Raw genomic sequence first — 16,052 nt, 5'->3', positions numbered from 1 at the left:
AGACATAGTTATCTGCGGTGAAAATGAATTCACACTCATTCATCTACCCGAATTTAAGCAATAAAGACAGAGAAGGAAGAAACCAGAATCATTCTAGGGGTTAGGCTGGAAACATAAAGCATCTCACAGGCTCTTTATGTAGGGCCAGCTGGGGACGACCGGGTAGCTGGGAAAGCTGGTGGTTACACGTCTATACCAGTTTGGGGATTAAGAATGGGGAGAGTGGAGTTCCCGTTGTGGCTCAGCAGAAACGAATCTAACTAGTCTCCATGAGGATGCAGGTTCGATCCCTGGCCTCGCTCATGGATTAGGGATGCAGCGTTGCCATGAACTGTGGTATAGGTGGCAGAAGCTGCCTGGATCTGGCATTGCTGTGGCTGTGGCCTAGGCCAGCAGCTACGGCTCTGATTCACCCCCTACCCTGGGAGCCTCCATGTGCCTTGGGTGCAGCCCCCCCACCCCCCAAAAAATGGGGAGAGTTGTTAATTGAGTGATAGGGAATGAAAAAGCAATTCTATCACAGACTAGTTCCCTCCTTAAGGAAACGGTTGGGATATCCTACATCTGATCATACCTGTGCTTCTTGATACGTGGACACTGTGTTTTTCACCCCCGTGGATGGTTCCGAATCTTCGTGTTCAATTGTTTTATCTTTGTTCTCCATGGTTTATAATTAAGAATGAGATGACAGAAAAGGAACTAGATCTGTTCTGAAGGAGAAACAGTATGGATAAAGCAAAGCAATTTGAGATTTAAGTGATTTAAACAGCAACCTGAGCAATTTAAATGAATGAACTGTACTTATTTTTCCCCTTAGAACTCTGAACAACTAAAATATTTTAAATCAGATTACTCTTAACTTTCAATTGCTAATCTTGTCTTTGATTACAATATATTGTCTTAATTCTTGGCTACCTTTTCACCTTTCCTGAAAAAGACCTCGTTGATCATCATATTTTTATGATTGACTTTCCACCCTGTTTTTTGAGTTATATTTCAAATATTCTAGCAATATGACTGTTAAATTGTTCTCCCTAATGGGCCAAATTGAAGCAGGAAAGCTCCAAGTAATTGTCCAATGTTGACGTGGAAATGAGGCATCAAAGAGAAATCTGCAGATTCTATCATGTTCAAGAGAAACTAGAGTCACTCATTCCTGCCTAATTCGTATTCCAAGATTAAAGTTAAAAAATAATACAACAACCTTGACTGAGTAACCACAGTGTCTTGAACCCTGTGATATGTTCTATGATAGTCTCTTGGTAGTCACTGTGGGTAAATCAAAGATTACCAAAGCACAACCTTTGTTCTCTACACACTTACAATATACCAAGAAAAAAAAAAAAAAAAAAAAAAAAACTTGGATGAAGTAACTAAAAAACCCATAGGGCAGACATACAGATTGGTTTCATAAACACCCACATCAAGCTCTTCTCCCTTGGCTTCCCATGCTATAGAGACTGAAAAGTCAAATATTCCAATTCCGAGCTATTTCTGCAGTGAGAGGTGGCCATGTGCCACATTCTATGGAGTGAGAAATAGGTGGGAGTCCCTGAGGAGGGCTTTCATTCTCAAACAATGAAGCCAGGCCTTTCAAGGATAAAAGTTTACCTTTGCCCTCTAACATCATCTCCTTCTCCTTCCTAGACTGTAGCTGTACTACCTGGAGAGCCAACAGCCATCTTTCAACCATGAGAATAAAGATCCCTATACCAAGGACAGCAGACAAGAACAGAGGAGATGGCTGAGTTGCTGCATCAGGCGTGGACTGCCCAGCTTTCAAGTAACTGAAAACTATGAGTCGTGTTTTCTTTTCACTAGTAACCAAACATATTCTTAATGTAAGAGTATGATGAAGATTATAATAGATGTACAAACTACAAGCTTTGGCAGAACCAAATTATGTGAGAGAAGGAAAAAATCTAATTCAATACACCTTTGAGTGCCTAATATGTGCCAGGCACTGTACCAGATCATAAAGACAGGGATTACTTAGATAAGAACCCTGCCTGGAGGAATCATTTTCCATTTAACAACATGCCAAGATATTTGCATTTAAAATTTCAAAGGAAATTACATCCTTTCCATCACCATAACCACCATCATTTTTCTTTCTTGCCAAACAAGACGCCACCTCTGCTGGCCAGAGTGGCATCTCAAAAAACCTTCAGTTTGATTTTTATTATCTACAATAAATACATTAAATAAAATGATACATATGTGCACATTTACTTCAAAAGTCAGACTTACAATGAGAAAGAATGGCATTCTGAGAGGAAAATGTTGGGTTCAGAGAATCTTTGTCTTAAAAGCATAGAGACATGAAAGCCAGGGGCTCCAGGGTGTATAGAGGAAAACTCTGTTGGAGCACATGGTGGGAGGCTGTGATTAATGGGAGATGAGGATGGAGAATTAGGACACCGTATCCCAAACCACGGCACTTGGTCTTCGTCATCTGTAGAGAACGACCCTCTAACATAGTAGGTGACAAAGTCTGTTGGGTCTGGATTCAGACAAACCTGGGTCTGAAGTCCAGCTTCATCATAGTCCAAATTTCTTAGCCTCTTTATAAGTAATTCCCTATCTATAAAATGGAGACAAGAGTAGTTCCAGCCATGCACATAGCAGGCATTCAAAGCGTTGGCTATTAGCCACTCACGCTCCTCCTCCCTAATGATCATAAATCTCTAAGATTCCTTTTGCTTTCCCTATTAAAGCAGGACCAGGTCTCTCCAATCTTGAAGAATTTATTGCATAATTCCACTGATCTTCTTTGATCATATTTTGTATCTCTTTCTTTCTTGATTGGGGATGTAACACTCACCAGTGCCGTTTCTTCACCTTTCTCATTGGTAGAATTTCATCGCAACTCCTGAGCAGTGTTACGAGAATCACCACCTTTATCAGATTCTCTAAATCAGCCAATTTTCCCACTTCTGAAGAATATTTTTATTTTTAAATTAATTATTTAGCTGCACCAGCAGCATGTGGAAGTTCCTGGGGCAGGGATTGAACCCACAAGGCAGTTGGGGTCTGTGCCACAGCTGGGGCAATGCTGCATTCTTAACCTGCTGCGCCACAAGGGAACTTACTGACAAATATTTTCAAAGAGCCAATAGTACAAGTGCTTGTTTTTAGTAGACATAAACTATTGGTTAAAATGAGTTTGAGAGTTCATTTTTAAAATTCTGGTTGTTTTTTTAACATAAACAAGGAAAAGTGGGCAAGTTGTATAGTGTATGAGATTTTTGAGAATCCATATAGCTTTGTGTTTAAAAAAAAAAAAAAAGCCCCGATTCTCCTATCATCTCCACCATGGATGCCAAAGTACTTATTTGAGATCAGAGAGGTACTGCAGAGAGAAAAGGTAAAATAAAATACCAGTATTTTAATAAATCCTGGTCAGCTCTGTTTATACTCTGCTATGTTTCTATTTTCAAAAGAGCACTTAAACCACCTATCTCATTTCAGAAACTCACTTACAGTTAGGAAAAATCACAAACATTTAACCTTGACTTAAAGCAACTATATTCATGGCATTTATTGTTCATAATCAATAGGTCTTGAAATTACAATAGTATCTCCCCATTAAGAAAGCAGTTTGGACAAAGAAATCAGAAAATATGCAAAAATAACCTTTGACGGGCCATAAGAAATACTGTGAAATCCATTAAAAAGTAGAAAGTTTATACTACTTGCTCATGGAGAGGGTCTCAAGTCCTCACTCAGAGCCTATTAACTCTTACTTAGAAAACAGTTCTAATGATCTTGCTTATCTGGTTTCCAAATCCTCAGATGATGTTATACACTAAAATGCAGGAAGAGATTGTGATAGAAGCAGACTGACAGCAGCGTGACTGACAGCTAACAGTGAAAGAGATGGAAAAAAATAGCAATCTAGAGCTACAAAATGTGGGGATAAATATAATTTCCATAGGGGATATTTATAGTCCTTCCAAGCATTTTTCTCCCCCCTTTTCTGTAACAGCAAATTTATTTTCTTTTGTAGAATCCACACCTCCTCTACTCCCTATCTATTGCAGTTCATGTAAGGCTGTTACTATTCCTCCTTCCCCATCCCTATGCTTGGCCAATACTCCAGAGGTCCTCGCCAATGAGGGAACTTCTTCGTGGTCACCTGGACTGTTTTAGTTACGAGCATGTGACCCATACCTGGCCAATGAGAGTCGGATTTAGGGTGTTTACTGGAAGCATTCAGAAAGAGCTTTTCTTTCTGTTGGGGTTGCTAAACCCAGACTTGCTCTTGACAATCCTTGTACCATACAAGAAAAACCTTCCAAAGAATGAAGTCACTGACCATAGAGCAAAGCGGAGTCTTACCATGGAACGATGGAAAGTTAAAGCTCTAAATTAATAATCACATTGTTGGTACACCTGGAAGCAGCTCCTTTTCAGTTAGTGCAATAAATTTCTTACCAGTTGGAGTTGGTTTCTGCCACTTGCCACCAAGTCAGTCCTTAGTGAGAATTTTCACACCCAAATTGGCCCTGAAGGATTCAGGACCCTGTGCAATAACAGATGTTTAGAAGAGTGATTCTACATCTTCAAGAAAATGAAAAGAAAAAAATTATGTGCAAATATCTTCTATTTTAGAAGGCATTAAAATATACAATACAGTTTAGAGCTTTTCATTACAGAAAATGTAATGAAAAATTTTCTATTCAAAAAAAATTCAAAAATTTTCTAGTCAATAAAATAGGTGTCAGTTACCCAGAAAATTAAGTGAAACACTTTGTTTTTCAACAATGCTAGTTAACTGAAATATTACAGTTAGTGGACCCCAATTATAATTATAATTTTTATTGTGCTCATGAAGTCTTTGGGCCCACTGAAGTTTCAACAGAGCTGATGAGAATCACCCTGAGATGCTGGGTGTCTGAAATGGAAAAATTAAAAAGTGAAGAAATACGGAGAAACTAGATGGCTTCTACGTACCTAAAAATCACTCACAGTTTAATGGAATAATAAAAATTAGAAAGACCTTTAGAAAGTGCCTTGTCCAATCTCTTTCATATTTAAACAAGAAAATTAAAACCTAGAAAAGCTAAATAAATTTTCTCAGTGAATACAGCCAATATCAGCCAAGCTCCATGGTAAAACTATAAAAATTTGAGATAGTTCATTAATCTATATTTTAGACTTCATGTCATTTCTACCAAATCGATGATTATATTTTTACAATTTTGTTATATTTTGTTTAAAACTTTACTCATATATACCCACAGCTTATTATTATAAGTTTGAAAACGCGTTCCATAAACAAATATAAATATTAAATTTTCTATCTTATGTTCGGTTTTACTTTTTTTTTTTAGGGCCGCACTCGTGGCATATGGAGGTTCTCAGGCTAGGGGTCCAAATGGAGCTACAGCTACCAGCCACAGCCACAGCCACAGCAATGCCAGATCTGAGCCAAGTCTGTGACCTATACCACAGCTCATGGGAATGCCAGATCCTTAACCCACTGAGTGAGGCCAGGGATTAAACTCGAAACCTCATGGTTCCTAGTCGGATTCGTTTCCACTGTGCCATGATGGGAACTCCCAGCTTTAGTTTTCTCCATTGTTATAAATGTTATAATTACAAACAAAAATTTTCACTAATCCATTTAAGCTGCACAACATTGGTAACAAAATGAATGAAATAACTTTTATTCTATGATTTAAGATTCTAAGAATTAAGGAGGTTTTCATTTAACAAATCCAGTTAAACTGAGATGCTTTGAGAAATTTTTGCATATCTGAAGATTATACCAAGAACTAGGAATGCAAGGCACATTTTAGATAAACATTAAAAGGGCCCATATGCAGAAGCAAGTTTTTTTTTACTGCTTCTCAATCAAGATATTGCTTTATTTAGACTGATACACAACTTGTAAACCATATTAGAAGAATGTATCTTTTGTAAAATGGAGAAATTTTATAGATTTCATAAATTTAATAAAAAATGTGAGTTTAACCAAGGTTCTCTGACTCAAATACAGGTTTCCATAGAAGAATGAGGCTTGACCTAAGCCCAGGGACATGGCTGTTATGACTGTTGTGATTGCCCACTTGCTTATAAGTTAGTAGGTCAAGTATTTTCAAAAATCACATGCAAAGGCTCACGCCTCTCTTTAGCATTCCCAGTATGTGGAATTTCCTACAGGACAGATGCACATGCTTAGAAACTACCTTGGTTTAATTTGGCTTTATTTTCCGGTATTAGGCACATATGTCACCAAAATCATCGAGATGTGGACCTCAAAGAACAGTCTCTTTAGCCTTTCCTTCAAACTTGGGAGAAAATTGCAGATCAAGAATACTAGATGAAGAATATGAGCAGTTCTATATATGTATGTGCGTGTACATATATATATAGTCTGTTAAAAGTAGTTGCCTTTAGGGAAGGAAATGAAATGGAGGTGCTAGAATTTCATTTTTATTCTCCATGTTTCTTTATTGTCAGGATTTTTTGCAATAAGATTTTGAAATACAATTTAAAATACATGAGAACACAACTCAGGCAATTCTTAGGGCTTTAAAGAAAATGATACAGCTTTCCTTGGTAATAATATTTTTCATAGACAGAATCTGGTGATTGGATTTTAGGTAATTTAATTCTACCTGCCACAATTTAAAGTCATTTTTGCTTTTTGTAGTTTTCAAAGAAGATAGGAACTGCCTAGAATCTTCCACAGCAGTTTTCAAATATTTTTTGAAATAAGCCAGAGATCTTTCATCAAATGAAAACTTACCCTGAAATACAACAAATGGGACAGAGAAAGGTGAAGCTGCAGGAGCCCTGTCCCCTCTTTCCCCCACCTGCCTTGCTCCTGACAAGTGAGGCACACTTTGAAAACCACTCTAGAAATATGCTTTCACAAACAGAAAGAGGTGTGTTAAATCAGTCTTCTCTTTTTCAAGTGACCTTATCAATCTAAGTGCTTTCTGCAATATTCCAGAGGAAATAAAGGAACTACCAACCTGCAAATGTCCATAAGCTCTTTGATTAAGTAAAATACACTTAACTGCTCTCAACTGTATTACTGCTAAAAGACCATTACATGGGTAAAGGCTGGTTGTTCTTGTTCTTTTCTGTCTGTGGTATAGACATGCTGACATTTAATAGGGTGATTGTACTGGGAATTTACATGTATTGCTGGAGTACTCTATATGCATTTGAAAAAGCATTTCCTTGACTGTGAAGTACTCCATGATAATAAAAATCTTATATCTTTGGTTTCATTTATTTATGTGTTAAAAGCATAGGGTCTGTTTCATACAGTATTTCTATGTAGAACATACTGAAACTTTCCAATTTCTGGATTCTGCTAATCAACTCTGATCTAATGTTCATTTTCCAAAAGGATCTCTATCATCAGTGAGGAGTTCAGATCAAGTGAAGAGTAGAATTTTTTTGACAACTAATTACTGAAATAACTAGCAATGTCTCCTTGAATGAAAACTACCTTATCTGAACTTATAAGCATGCCAATGAGACCAAGTTACCAAAGGAAAACAACCACTATTCTGTTTGGTTAACTGACACAGTGATTTATTTGGCTGAATCATCACAAAGTAAAATGCTATGTAATGAGATAAGAATAAAAGGAAATCATCCTTAGGCAGAAAGGGACCCACGACTTGCTTCTCCTTAAAAAAAAAAAAAAAAAAAAAAAAAAAAAAAAAAAAAAAAAAACTCTCTCCCTAGCCAAGGGCAAAAGTATTTAACTGAAAGTTTAAAATACTACTTCAGCGGAGTTCCCCTTGTGGCTCAGCGGTAACAAACGGGAGTAGTATCCATGAGGATGTGGGCTCAGCCCTGGCCTTGCTCAGTCAGTTAAGGATCTGGCGTTGCTGTGAGCTGTGGTGTAGGTTATAGGGCTTGGATCTGGTGTTGGTGCTGTGGCTGTGGTGTAGGTTGGCAGCTACAGCTCTGATTTGATCCCCAGCCTGGGAACTTCCATATGCCTCGGATGGGGCCCTAAAAAGACAAAAAAAAAAAAAAAATTTAAAAAATACTACTTCTAGGCTTACTAAAATCAGAATCTCCAGAGACTGAATCTCCTCAAGTGTGGAGCATGACTTATTAACTATCTAAGACTCACCAGCAGTGGGGCCCTTCCCAACTCCTAGGAAGAAACCACTACTGGTCTAAACCAATCTCTGTAATACTATCCTTCTTTGCCAGTTGCTGTTTTAAGACTGAACATGGTTCATTTCTTACCAATGAAATCTGTGGGCAAGGCCATTGGGGACCACTGGGTAAGATTTTCCTTCCTAACATAAAGACAAGAGAGGCATGAGGAGAATCTTTTTCTCTTTTTGTCTGTACCTGAGGCCTCAGCCAGGGATCAAACCTGCACCACAGCAGTGACCCAAGCCACTGCAGTGACAACACTAGATCCTTAACCCAGTGAGCCGCACTGGAACTCCTTCTTTGTCTTAAAAAAGAGTTATTGGAATATGGCTGATTTACAATGCTGTGGGGTTTTTCTGTCTTTAAATTGTGTGTGTGTGTGTATGTGTGTGTGTGGTGTGTGCACGCCTATGTGTGTGTGTGTGTGTGTGTGTGTGTGTGTGTGTGTGTGTGTTGGGGAGGAAGGATGAAGCTGTGGAGGTGGGTGTTTCTTGGAATTCTAGCAGCAATCATTTACAGGTTGAAGAAAAAGTCAAGATTAGCTCAGAGAAAGCAACCTAGACTCCTATCAATGGGCTACTGAACAAACCCTGGATCTACTTACCTTCAGATATCTTGTTGTATGAAAACGGTAAACTTGTATTTTTGAACGCAGTTTTGGCTGAATATCCATCCTTATTACTTACAGCCAAAATCAGCCTAACCAATGTAACAGGTGATTTTGATGCAGAGCCAGCCCTGAGAAGCTCTGATGATGAGCAAGGATGAGGAACCTTTGGCTTACAGGTATCTCCCTAACTTCTTGACATGGTGCAAAAGCTTCATAGAGGAAGAACAAATAGGACACTGCCTTTTTATTGATATATCTCAAAAATGTCCAGAAAATAATATTTCAGCAGCTAAAAGTCAGTGCCAAGGTTTTTAACATCATTCTTTTAGTCAATAGAGATTGCACAGGTTGTAAGGTTATATACTTTTTCTGTGCTATCCCTGAAGTTCAGCTGTAATATTTGAATATTAAACTTTTAAAAGTTGTGCTTACAAATATTTGATTGTTTTGTAAATTTCTACTCATGAAACAAATAAAGCATTAACAAGAAATACCACTACCATCACTGCCTGGGGTTTCATGTTTCACTTTCTCTACTAGGAAAAGTTCTACTACTCATTCAAGATCTAACTCAAATGTCACTTTTTCAGTTAGTATTTTCTAACTCCATGTAGACTAACCCCGTGCCTCTTTTTTTTCTCCCGGTGGACTCATTCATTCATTCATTCATTCATTCAACAAACATCTTACCATGTTCTAGTCCTTGTGTTAGGGATTGGACTGTGAATAGAATGCCATTGTTCCTATACTCAAAGGTTGCAATCTGGTCAGAGAATGTCAGAACATTCCTTAGGCAACCATAATGAAGTGTGTAGTAAGTTTCTATTTTAGGCACATGAGGTAGCAACCCCATCTTTTCACAATCAGTGAAGTGCATCAGACTTTTCCTGGGTTTCTACGGTGTGCAGAGCCCAAAAGACAGAAAGACGACTGAGACGCAGTCTCTACTTTTTAAGAAAGGGACAGAGACAGATAAGTGTTCACCAAACCAGTTTCCTCTGCTGCCCCAGTACACAGGTCATCGACATTTCCCAGCCTCTCTTGCAGGTCAACGCAGCAAGTCCCAAGTCAGGCAATTGGGCATAGGTGACGGATTGTACCTCCACTGCCTTAAGAAACCTCCCAGCTTCCCTTGCAAGTCCCAAAGTCAGGCAATTGGGCATAGGTGACGGATTGTACCTCCATTGCCTTAAGAAACCTCCCACATAATTCTCGATATGCTCTCTTTTCCTGTCCATTGACTGGAAACCAGGGACTCCAAGGTCTTACAGGATGCAAAGCCATAATACAAAAAGAGCTTCTTGAATCACTGAGTAGAAGGCCACCAGCTGAAGACCTGACCGGACTTTACATGGGTGAGAAATAAGCTTCCACTGGGTTAAGTTACTTAGAGTTTAGAGATCATGTGTCACAGCAGCTAGTACCACCATAAGTAAGGTAATTTAACTATAATGTCAAGTGCAGGCACAGAGTTAAACAGGGGAGAGAAGGTATTGTCCTGCTTGGCTTATACGTGAATTAAGGCTGTAAACAAATTAAAGACCATTAATAGGCAGAGAAACAGCATGATTAATGGATAAGGAGAGAGCATGTGGGGGAATTTTATGCACATCCATGTCAATTAGAGCATAATGAACATAAAATGCAAGATAGGGAGTGGTGGAGTTCCCGTTGCAGTTCAATGGTAACAAACCCAACTAGGATCCATGAGGACATGGGTTTGATCCTTGGCTTTGCTCAGTGGATTAAGGATCCATGAGCTGTGGTGTAGGTTGTGTACGCGGCTTGGGCCTGGCTTTGCTATGGCTGTGGCTGTGGCGGGCAGCTGCAGCTCCGATTCAACCCCTAGCCCAGGAACTTCCATATGCCACAGGTGTGGCCCTCATAAGACAAAAAGAAAAAGCAAAAAGATGTGGAGTGGTCAGAGGGAAACGAGATGAAAACCCTGAGTGTACATCCTGGTGTCACTGCTTCCTAATTGGGCCATTTGGGGCACATTACTTAACCAGCCTACATGATTTTCTTTATCTGTAGAATGACGATAATGCCAAGGCACAGCAAACCTTACACCAGTACGTGATACATCATGGAGTCCCAGTAAAGTCCCCCCAGTACTTTATCTTCCTTTTATGTAATTTTCCTTGAGAAAGAAACATATGTGTAGTGAAGAGCACAGGTAAGGGAAACTGGTAAAGCAAACCTTTCAGTCCTTACGAACCACAGAAATGTAAACAGAAATAAAAGCAAAGTGCTTTTATTATATTGACAAAATATTACTTAATGGCTTTATAAGACTGTTAAAAACTCTTTAGAACTTATCACAATTGCACTTTCTTTAACACGTACGACTCATGCCTACAAAGAATGCTCCCTCATTACCCAAGTGCATGGCAGCTCCGGTCTCCCCACATACCATGTTCCTGGGCTTTGTATGAACATGGTGTAAATTCTTTTCCCACAGAGGAAAAATGCGTTCTATCATTGGGGTTTGTGCGCCAACCAAGAGTCAGCAGCCTACCAATTATGAATTGGCAGGGAACGGTTAGTCATGAACCAGATTGTCAACAATCGCTTATTATAGAACATAGTCTGAAATTTTTATTTTTTCCATGTTTGGCTGCCCTGCAGCATATGGAGTTCCCAGGGCAGAGATCAGATCCGAGCCACAGTTGCAATCTATGCCACAGCTGTGGCAATGCCAGATCTACCGGCGTTCACTGTGCCAGGTCAGGGATCAAACCTATGTCCCAGTGCTCCAGAGATGTGGCCGATCCTGTTGTTTCACAGTGTGAACTCCTGAAAACTTTATTTTTTTTTTTTTAGGGTCCTACCGGAGGCACATGGAAGTTCCCAGGTTAGGGGTTGAATCAGAACTGCAGCTGCTGGCCTACACCACAGCCACAGCAATGTGGCATCTGAGCCACATCTGCAACCTACACCACAGCTCAGGGCAATGCCAGATCCTTAACCCACGGAGTGAGGCCAGGGATCAAACCTGTGTCCTCAAGGACCCTGGTCGGGTTTGTTAATTGCTGAGCCACGAGGGGGACTCCCTGAAAACGTTTTAAATGAAGAAATTTTTTGTATTATACTTGCAGAACAAGAGATTTCTGAGATGATCTAGTCTATGCATAATAAACTCAAATACCTTCAGGGACCAGCTCAAATGTGGCAGTTTGTAGCAAGCAGAGAGGGCAGAGCCCAACTGAAGACATTCAAATTGCTCCCAGCCCCTGGATTCATCTTATGGTTTTATTTCCCACCTAAAAAAAACTGAAGAGATTAGGTTTAGGTGACTTTTTGGGGGGAGGCTGCACCCCCAGCATGTGGAAGTTCCCAGGCCAGGGATGAAACCTATGCCACAGCAGTGGCAATGCCAGATGTTCAACCCACTAGCCACCAGGAAACTCCTAGGTGACTTTCAGAAGCTACATTACAAACATATTATTCAGAGTCTGTGCAGAAAACAGAAACCATGCCAAGTATTTTAAACAGAAAGATGTAATACAGAGAATTAAGTGAATTGTTGACAGGCTAGAGATTGTTGAAAGGCCTACAAGTGTTGCCTCTTGGCTAGGCCTCCAGGAGTGACTTCTAGAACACTAGTAAATGAACCACCATGGAATATACTATTTTTTTTTTTTTTTGTCTTTTTTGTCTTTTGTTGTTGTTGTTGTTGTTGTTGCTATTTCTTGGGCCGCTCCCGTGGCATATGGAGATTCCCAGGCTAGGGGTCCAATCAGAGCTGTAGCCACCGGCCTACGCCAGAGCCACAGCAACGCGGGATCCGAGCCGCGTCTGCAACCTACACCACAGCTCACGGCAACGCCGGATCGTTAACCCACTGAGCAAGGGCAGGGACCGAACCCGCAACCTCATGGTTCCTACTCGGATTCGTTAACCACTGCGCCACGACGGGAACTCCGGAATATACTATTTTTGCCACAATCAGGAAACTCAGAGGGACTGTGGAGTTCAAGAACACATTGACGCTGTAACCCTGAGAAGCTGGGCTCTGGAAGCTGTCTGGACCGGGAATTCAGAATGTGCTCGTGCCCTCCCTCAACTACTCCTCACAAGCTAGGAAGCTGGTAATTCAACACGGCACGCTGAGTCTGGCTGCTGGACATCCCAGCCAATATCCACAACTCTGTAGACTGGACACTGATATCTTGTGTACCTTCTCTGCCAACAGAAAACAGCTGAAAATAGCAAGGAGTGTACTGAAGAGCACGGCTAATGGACGCTGGTAAAGAGACACTTGCCTCACCTCTGCCTTTGAAATCACAGGCAAGTCATCTACTTGCTGGACCCTACCTACACAGCCAGAACTCTGGAAGAGCGTCTGGGAAATATTCTTTGCTTTCCGGTTTCTCCTACACCAGAAGGCACAGGTAGGCAGGAGTGTGAAGTGCCAAACTTCCATATCCAGCTCAGCAACTCTCAGTGTTGACCCCGACTCAGGCCTACGTCACTAACGTTTCCCCCCTTATTCTATCATGCCTTCTATGGACATTCTAAAAAGGCAAAAATCTAGTCAGTAAGATTGTAATTCTAAAGGTTTTAATATGCTAGAAAATATACAAATCAGCCACTCTGCTCACATCATTAGCATAGGGTAAATCACACTACCTCGTTACTTGTTAGGTATATTCTGACCCATTGAATTTTGAGCTCCTGAATGGCAGAAAGTGCATTAAATTCCTATTTGCATCTCCTGTTCCCATGCCTGCTTGGCCCAGAGGAGATGCACAGGTATTTGCAAAATTAAAAACTTTCATTCTTGACTTAGAAGCAGTAAACCAGAACTTCATGAGATACTGTACAGCAGCAGTAAAATCTGGTGGAGGCCGCATGACAGAGGAGTGGGGAAAGGGGGTTTTAGTCTCTCAGAGAAAACAGAGGTAGACCTGGCTAAGGAAGCTACCTGCTCTGTCTCTAGCCATTGGTGTCCTGGATTTCTTGATGGGAGGCTAAAGTCAATGATGCCTTCCTGCTATGAATCTTTTAGGGCAACAAAACATACCGGGATTCTATGGTGAGGTAACAAGGATGTGATAACAAGCTGATGCCTGGTAAGTCACATAAAGCCTCAGACGCAGTGTGCGCTTAAGAGCAGGAGGTTATTTATATTCCCCAATCAGTAGGATCTGATTAGTCGTAGCACATCAGGGGTGCTAACCCTAGGCCACAGTAGCAACAACTTCTAGTGGATTTGAGAACTAAAACAAAAACAAATAATAAGAACCTACTCCAGTAACTACCTACAGTAGACAGACACACAGCCAGCCAGCCAGCCAGCCAGCCACCCCTTTGCGCACAACCAGAAGGCGCTGGGCGCTCGGCTCCCGGTTTCTGGCCCACAAGGCCTACATGTTGCCGCCGCGGGTGCGGGTTTAATTTACCCCCCAGTGCTCTCGGGGGTGAGGGGGTACTCACCTCGCGCTCCGGGGCCCAGGCACCCGGGTCGGCCCCAAGGGTGAGCAAAGTGGCTCACAAGTCCTCTGGGGAGCCGGGTCGAACCTTGCGCGCTAGGTTTCCGGGTCGCGCATCGCCCCAGGCAGCGCCGGAGGCTGCAATTATTGCAAATACCGGGGCGCCGGTTGCCCGCAGCCCCGCCTTCTTCGCTCGGCGTAGGCGGTCCGGTGACGGAGACCCGCCGGGTGGTCCCTGCAGGGAGCCCGGGCGGGTCGGGGCCCAGCAGTAACTGGCCCCACGCGCTTTCCGCAGGTTTGGGGCTGCAGGGCGCGGACTCAGGCTCTGCGTGGGGCTAGGGGACCCGGAGGACAGCTGGCTCACTTCTCGGGACCTACGGGCGGCGCCGCCAGCCCCCGGGGACCGGACGAGCGCGCCTCCCTGGGAAGCTACGAGGATGGTGGCCCAGCGCGCGCCGACCCTGGCGTCGTCTCGCCCGGCGAGGACGAGCTCCTGGGCGAGGACGCGCAGCGCTGGCTCTTGAGCATCCAGGAGTGCGGCCCGGGCAGCGAATTGCTGGCTTTGTCGTCCCCCTCTACATTCTGAGTTTTAACCCCCGTCTTTAGAAGTGTCTTCTCCAGTGGGGCGGGAAGACGAGATTCTCTCTACTAGTGAACGACTAAGTGGGATAAAAGACTTGTTTGTCCTTCTCCCTTTTTTTTTTTTTAATTTTTTTTTTTTTTTGTCTTTTTTAGGGCTCCTCCCGCGGCATATGGAGCTTCCCAGGCTAGGGGTCCAATCGGAGCTGTGGCCTCAGCCTACACCACAGCCACAGCCACAGCCACACGGGTCTGCAACCTACACCACAGCTCAGGGCAACACGGATCCTTAACCCACTGAGCAAGGCCAGGGATCGAACCTGTCACCTCATGGTTCCTAGTCGGACCACTGAGCCACGATGGGAACTCCCTTTTATCGCTTCTTTAGCACTTGCCCTTCTTGCTGTATGGGTTTAGGTTTTCACCTGTTCATCAGCAGTTTGATTCTTTTGCATTTCGTTCTCCTTTCCATTACCTTGTCTTCCGTTCCTTTATAATCCTTCCTCCCCCCTTTAACTAAATGTGTGTATATGCGCGTGCGCCCTTTCGGGGGTAATTTTCATTTCCTTTAAGAAATAAAAATTGTCTTACCTGTTTTTCACCCTTTAACCAAGTGCCAATTTTAATCACCGTTTTTCAGGCAAGACGGACAATGTCACATAAATGTTTCCACTAGACAAAACCCACTCCTTCTCTCTCAGGTCCTCCTTTAGGAGAGAATGGATGAACTTCTTCAGAGCGCCTAAAATGATTATTTTTCTAAACAGAACACTTCCTCTCCTAAAGCTTGTAGAAGTTTCTAGTGACATCCAGCTTCCTCTTCCCGCAGGAATGAACTGTATTTTTCCTTATCTTTCAGTCATATGATCTTCATGATACATCACCCGATTTGATTAACACAACTTTGGAGAACAAGGAACTTTTGGCTAGCTTTACTTTGCTTTTATCATTTATAATGTTTTATAGTTTAGAGTTCTCTCTGAAAGAACTAACTCTGAGGAAACATTTGCTATTGTTAGAATCCATTTTGCAGTATCCATCACATGCTTATTTAGAATTCATTTTTTCATCGTTCACATATGCATGTAAGTACTTCATAAAATACTTAAAAGCTTCAGTGTTGTATTACTTCACTTGATAAGAAGTTATAGCATGTTGATTGATACATCAAAAGAAACCCAATCATTTGGCCCAGTTCCCTAATTTCACAAAGCAAAAAACTAAAATCCAAGACAAAGTGGATGATGTGGAGTCTAGGTAAAAAACCAAACTATAGGTGATCCAGT

The 16,052-nt window shown here is 41.7% G+C and overlaps 1 protein-coding gene across 15 annotated transcripts in view; it reads right to left on the bottom strand.

Annotated features, from left to right (window-relative positions):
• Positions 1 to 14,661, bottom strand: part of SLC9B2 (solute carrier family 9 member B2) — a 53,051-nt gene extending 38,390 nt beyond the window's left edge. For 5 of the 15 annotated variants that reach the window (XR_014813305.1, XR_014813309.1, XM_084973301.1 and 2 more), the window contains exons 1-3: positions 14,192 to 14,661; positions 4,438 to 4,563; positions 575 to 710 (exon numbers count right to left, since the gene is read on the bottom strand). Coding sequence is in view for 6 of the 15 variants with exons in the window: in XM_021100727.2 (XP_020956386.2) it covers positions 575 to 664 (90 nt within the window). In the remaining 9 variants the exon portion in view is untranslated. Of the gene's footprint in view, positions 1 to 574; positions 711 to 4,437; positions 4,564 to 11,900; positions 12,026 to 14,191 lie in introns of those variants that run through there. The other 10 variants (XR_014813308.1, XR_014813306.1, XM_013989370.3 and 7 more) reach the window with 8 other exon arrangements.
• Positions 14,662 to 16,052: the final 1,391 nt, after the last annotated feature.

The sequence above is a fragment of the Sus scrofa genome, chromosome 8 (assembly GCF_054392235.1).
Source record: "Sus scrofa isolate SSC_HxYL_T2T_F1_AM1 chromosome 8, Sscrofa_HxYL_maternal_Yorkshire_Landrace_v2.0, whole genome shotgun sequence".
NCBI lineage: Eukaryota > Metazoa > Chordata > Mammalia > Artiodactyla > Suidae > Sus > Sus scrofa.
This window is presented reverse-complemented; position numbering and strand designations above follow the sequence as displayed.